The sequence below is a fragment of the Amphiprion ocellaris genome, chromosome 16 (genome assembly GCF_022539595.1).
Source record: "Amphiprion ocellaris isolate individual 3 ecotype Okinawa chromosome 16, ASM2253959v1, whole genome shotgun sequence".
Taxonomy (NCBI): Eukaryota; Metazoa; Chordata; class Actinopteri; family Pomacentridae; genus Amphiprion; species Amphiprion ocellaris.
Window position 1 is genome coordinate 18,679,848 of NC_072781.1, and position 6,529 is coordinate 18,686,376.

The window sequence follows — 6,529 nt, forward strand, 5'->3', positions numbered from 1 at the left end:
ACCCAATGTCAATGTGATTTCAGTTTCATACAACAGTATAACTTTAAAAACTGTTTTCCGGTGTACGTGCTGTGTGGATTGTCTGCCTCAAATCTGCTGAAATACGAGCTTCTGGTGAGATTTAACGCTCTTATATTATTTGGGAGGAGTTGTTTCATGGTGATGCCAAGACATGCCACATGCTTTTCACACATTTACTTTCCTTACAGACGAAGTTGATCCCTGCGTAGGCTGATACTGGAGAGAATAATGCCAACAGAATGAGGAAAATAGCATATTAATAAGCTCATCCTGCCATGTGGTATTATGCAGATGAACTTTGCGCATGCCTGGGCAGCTTCAGTCACCGAGGTCCTGAATGGGAAGGATTAGTACCAGATGTTCATTGGGACCCGGGTGGCAGCCAATAAGGAGGAGGACCATTTGTTCTGTGGGTGGAGCTCCTTCTCTCCTCTCTACTCCAAATTTATTCTAACAGGTAGTTTAAATCCAAACAGGTCTACAACGGTAGCACAGACGAAGCCAGGCGGAGATTTCTGTCAGTTTTTGGCTTCTGGACATGCACGGACTGCGCTCTTCAGCATGCTGAGCAGGAAGGGATCCTTTGCGGGGACGATGAGCGCAGCAGCCGGGGTGGACCGCGGCAGGGTCGGGGAGAGGCTGCAGGCTGCTCTGGCCGGACTGCAGGAGCTGCATCTGCTCCGGGACCGACACAGCGACATGGTGAGCTGGGCGCTCCGGGCGGACAGAGAGGAGCCGGTCACCTCGGTGCGCACAGAGCCGGAGGGACCCAGGATGATGGGGGCCGAGGAGCAGCGACTGGAGGCGACCCTGACAGCCCTGAAGCAACAGCTGGTAGGAAGCAATTTAGATGTAGAGCAATAATATTTACAAGATCTCTCAAGTGGCATCTCGATATGTGTACATTTTTGTAGTTCTTTTTGTTCACAATGTGACTAAATTTGGCACATTTGATGTTTTTGGTTCAATAGTTTATTTGTCCTTGGAACACAATCCTCCGTTTTTCTCTCACAGTCAGCTGATGCTCATGTGCATTCCGCCATCAATTATTACCAGACAGACTTTTATGCCCTCAGCTGGGGGTAGGAAGTAGGATAGGTGTCATAAATCAAGGTTCACTGCAGGACCCGGAGGAGTTTTAGTTGTGTGCGCGGCCACAGAGTGCATGTGGACTGCAGGGGGTCAAACCTCAATCATTAACCACTAATGTCAGGAAATAAGAAAAAAGATGGGAATTTTGCAGTGAACGAGAATCAGTGAGAGTCCTGAGAGGCCCCTGAGTGTTGGAGACAGCTGCCTCTGCACAGTTTTCCATTACAAGCTTTTTCCATGTACGCCGCTGGTGTAACCATTCAGAGGAAGAGCAGGGATTAAGTTGCTGACATCTTAGAAATAAGCAAATGCATCAAAAGATGCATGTGATAAAAGAGTGCATTGTTGGACCAACCTAAATGAATTGCTTAAATTGGTAACATGCAACTGAATGAGGTTTATTCAAATTAATATTGGTCCCACTGTTTTAAGTTAGATGCTCTTAAATCATTTGATTCCTCTCAAATGACCTTTGTTGCAACATACTTTTCTGAAAGTCAACTTGAAGTATCAAATTTTTCCAACCAAAAAATGTGTTTTACCCAAATGTAAAATGTAAAACATGGTGTTATCACTACATGTACCCTTTTTTTCTATTTCTTTACTCTGTAATCTGACTCAAAGAAAACAGTGGCTCAGTTGCAGCCGAAACATTTGAAAAAAAACACAGACCTCATCATTCATAATGCTAATGAAGCAGTGGATTTAAATTGTACACTTTTTTATGAAGTTAAAAAAGCAGTTTAAAGGGACAAAATGTCATTTCAAGTTGATAGAATCCATGAAAATTAAACCAAAAAGATAAGGAAGATTTATTTGAAGCAGTGCTTTTCTTCAACTAAAGCTCAAATATACTCAAATCTCACTTATTGCAGTGCAGTGTTTTGACAAAATAGGTTTAACTGTGTTTTACATTGATGCATATTGAAGCCACTTTAAAAAAAAAAAAAAACATTCGTAGCATTCTAACAATTCTTTTTCTGATAGTATAAATAGAAAACAACTGATCCAACATGACCTTTAAAGAGAATGAAATTTTAATTAATTGGTACATTTTGCAGACACTGACCCCCAGACTTCATTTAAAGAACCACTGTAACAGTAAATACTCTGCAAAGCAACCAGTCCTTCATCCCAACCCCCAAGCTTTCCTCCTGTAGTAGTTTACACAATGGCCAGGCCTTCGCTGTGGGGGAGAAATGAGTTACCCACCACTGCTTCTTCCCTGCTCCCCCATGTCCTGCTGGGGTTAATCATCAGCCACAGCTGAGTCGCTTTTGTTTTTCTGATGGCTGTACATTAGAGCCTCTTTCATCTAAATAACAGACCTCATTTTGGTGAAATTGCAGCATTGCTAACATATATTTTGACTTTAATGTCAAATTTTTCTTTTCACACACCTGGATGGAGAATTTCTTTGTAATTATGCGTATGGATATGCATGAGCTTCACTGCATAAGTTCCAACACTTAAACTCCCTTCTTTCTGAGAAATTTCTCAAAAGACTTGCCTTTTGGTGTAGGTTGTATCACTCTTACACTATTTTCTTGGGAGCTTGACTAAAATCACATGTCTCTGTTTTACAGTCTCGCCTTAGGAAACAGGATGTTGGCCTGAAGACACACTTGCAGCAGCTGGACCAACAGATCAGTGAGCTGAAGCTGGATGTGAGCAAGGCCTCTACAGAGCAGCTGGAGAGCGACAGCAGGCCGAGTTCAGGTATGTAGGCGCAGAGAAGCCCTTTGGTTGCTTGCTTTTTTAGCAGGTATTAAAGCATATGCCCAACCTATGTCACATTGGGGTAAATACTAAGGAAAAACACTCATGCAATCGCTTCCGCTCTCTCCAGGTTTTTATGAGCTCAGTGATGGTGGCTCTTGCTCCCGGTCCAACTCCTGCACGTCCGTGTACAGCGAGTGTCTGTCATCATCTCAGACAAGCCTTCTCCTCATTCCCATGAGCCCTGCTAGCTGTCAGATTAGCTCTCCACCAAAAGTCGACATATGCCGCCGGCGGTCTGCTGACGAGAGCACCACCCAGCCCAACCCTCCGCGGGCCACAGGCCTCCATCTGGGCAGCAGCAGGATCAGAGCAAGCAGTGCAGGCCCTGAACAGGCCCGACCAAGACCTGTGTCAACAGGTAATCACATCCCATACTCTCTTATTTAAGAGACTGTTGTTACTAAGCAACTTTAGTGCCTAATAACATGTCATTTTTCAGTGAATGAGTGATTTGAAAAGTTAATGACTGTTTTTATGTTCATCAGGTGATCTTGATAGAATGATGGCTCAAGGATTGGGCTGCTACAGATCTGTGGATGCAAGAAAACCCCCAATATGCCCAAACCTGAGGAGCTCCATTGTGGACCCCAAGTTCCAGCGCAATCTGGAGTCCCGCAGTGGGGCTGAAGTGTACCAGTACCCCAGCCCCCTGCATGCTGTGGCTCTCCAGAGCCCAATCTTTTTCAGTGTGGGTGAAAAAGGCGCACCTGGACTTCTAGAGGGCCAAGGACCCCAAGTAAACAGTTACGACACCCTCCAGAGGACACAAATGGGTTATGACACTAAGACCCTGGGTTACATTGACAAGCTCCTCCAGCGCAGCTTTAGTAAAATCCAAACTGAAACAGGCACAGAGACTCTGGAGACACGCAGAGACTATAACAGGAGGCCCGCTGAAGTCGTATCTGCGTTTTCTGTGTCTCAGAAAGAGGTCTCTATGGTGCAGCCTTCTCCAACTAAGACCACAAATATCATCCCAGTAGATAGCATCCAGAAGAGACACTGCATGACATCCTCTAGCCAAGAGCAAGCTGATAAAACAAACCACACCTCAGTGAGAGCCCCAGAGGTTTCATATCAGCACTCTTATCCTGCTGCCATGAGGGAGTACAGCTCTGATGAGGTCACCTATTCATCTCTGAAGAAGAATGATAAATCTCAAGGAGAATATCCAAGTGTACCAAGGAGCCATTCTGAGAAAAGATGTGTAGATAATCAAGAGCCTAGGCCACAAGAGAGGAAAGGTCACAGGCAAAGACCAGTGATGGCCCACAGCTCCAGCACAGAGGAGGGTCAAAGCTTTGAGGTTCATGGCGGCCACACAGCTTCACCAGAGTTTGTCCATGCCAAATTTGTTCCTGCTGGATCTCAGAGGGTCAAAGTTAGGCAGGCAGATCGTAAAACCAAAGCCGTGAAACTGAAAAGAAAAAGTAGCGAGAAGCCTCGGGCAGCAAGGCAACAACATAGCTACTCCTCTGGGGAAAGGACCAGAGAGACCAGCAGCTTTACAAAGGGGGAGCAGAGAAGATCAGAAAAAGGAAGAGTGACACAGAAATTTACCAGCTCTCACGTAGAGGAGCACAGACAGGGTTCAGGCTCAGACTCCAGCCTCTGTAGTCCGGCACTCATGCACACCCACAAAGTCCACCCAAAGCCACAGCCCATCCCTGCTGTTGTCAAATCCAGCAAAAGCCGCAGACTGCAGTGCATGGAGTATGAGCAGCCTGTAGACCCGAGGAAGAGGAGGCAACCTACTGCCAAATGGCCATCCAATGTGGACATGTTCCAGGCTTCATGTGCTCAGCGTCAGAGGTCAAAAGAGTTCCACACTCAGGCACCAGGGGCCATGCAGATGGTCCGCAGTGTGAGTGCCAGACCAGGCCAGTGGATGGGACCTGCACGCCCCTTCCAGTCCTCCATGTCCTCTAGTTCTTTCCTCTACAGTCTTAATGCCAGATACCCTCCAGCACCTTTTCATGTCTCCAGTCACTATCCACCCAGATGTGAGTCTGAGTATTCAGCTGAATGTGCTTCACTATTTCACTCCACCATTGCTGAGAGCAGCGAGGGGGAGATGAGCGACAACACAACCAACCGCTTTGGAGATAGCGAGTCCAGCCACAGTTTCCAGTCCCTGTCAGACTCTGACAGCAGCCTGTCGCTGGACGAAGGAGATCAGGTGGACAGCCCCGAGGAGGAGGGAGGTCTGGTGTGGGCTGAGGCTGCATTGGGGCCCACCACCGCTGGACAGCCCCTCAAGCAGCTCCCACCTCGGCCCGAGCCATCCGCCTGCCGCATCAAAGCCTCCCGAGCCCTTAAGAAGAAGATTCGTCGGTTTCAGCCGGCCTCCCTGAAGGTCATGACCCTGGTGTAGAAATGCTCCCCTGGGCAGAAAAAGAATTCTTGGGGGAAACACAGAGAGTTGTGGGAAATGCTTTTCTCATATGGACTCTGAGGAAACTCTGTTATTCTAAGGGGGACTGCTTTTTCTGCACTGATTCTTTTGTTAAAATTTAAAAAAATGGAAAGAATTCACAATGCTTGAACCTGACTGTGCAAAAAGTGCATTGTAAAAAAGCATGTATAACACAATTATTACATTTACACTTCATTTTAATTACTTATAATGCTGTAATTAAACTTTCTCATCGCATGTGGCTGCATTGGACAATTTCATGTACGTTTTTTGTCATATAATTGTCTGTACCTGAGAAAGAAAACCAATCATCTTTACAATTCCTATGCCAAATAATTGTGTATTTTTCTATTATCTTTTCATTTTGCTCATTTGATTGTAATTATTGTTGTTTATCCTATTAGAATAAACTGGTATCTAATATCTATTTGGACCATTTGTAATCAGTTTTTATGCATCTTATGTGACTTGTATATTTAAACTGATTAAATCAATATCATTAGTTGATTATTCTAAGAGCTACTTTACAGCTGTGGTATTAAAACCACCAAAGTTTTCTTCATCAGTGAGTAAGCAACGTTGGCAACATCTCGTCTGTCAACTTTCTTCTTCTGGTGACTATTTATCAGTCATGCTGGAAAAATCTCCACTTAATCCTCACAAACGTCCCACTGAGGCTGACCAATTTAGCATAGATAGCTCCCACAGCTTCTTATCTGGTTTCCTGCCTCTTACCAGCTGTTGGTTTAATAAACTGCTGCTTCAACAATCAACTGAGACAGTCGTGTTTAATTAAAGGCCGAAACTTATCAGCCTCATTCATTTAAATGCAAGTAAACACTTGCAAAGTACACAGTTGGGCTCCTACAGTTTCACAAACAGACATTAAGATGATGGTCGTAGTAGTTCAGGTTTCTGTGGAGAGACTTTTACAACAGTTGGTGTATATGGCAAAGGGGCACACAGGATTTAGAAGGAATGACAGATGATAAGAGGATCCTCATTTCTGAGCTGTCATGAGAAGCTTAGACAGTGGGCAGCTGCACAGAGTTGCCCAATAATCTCATTTCTAAAATCTGCCTTGGTATCTTTCCATTAAAATTCTTTCAGAGACGGGGTGAGAAAAAGGGCACACATGAAGGTAAGCAGTCCAGTGACTCTCCTCCCAAAGATCATTTCTCTGCACCGTGGTCATACGTAGTAATGTTTTCTCCCATC

At 45.0% G+C, this 6,529-nt stretch overlaps 1 protein-coding gene across 1 annotated transcript; it reads left to right on the forward strand.

Annotated features, from left to right (window-relative positions):
* The first annotated feature begins 321 nt into the window (after positions 1 to 321).
* On the forward strand, positions 322 to 5,738 carry dact2 (dishevelled-binding antagonist of beta-catenin 2). The gene is made up of 4 exons (XM_023277128.3): positions 322 to 855; positions 2,700 to 2,832; positions 2,963 to 3,253; positions 3,381 to 5,738. Exons 1-4 carry the CDS (start codon positions 379 to 381, stop codon positions 5,267 to 5,269), a joined length of 2,790 nt encoding a protein of 929 aa, XP_023132896.3. The 5' UTR covers positions 322 to 378; the 3' UTR covers positions 5,270 to 5,738.
* The last annotated feature ends 791 nt before the right edge of the window (positions 5,739 to 6,529 follow it).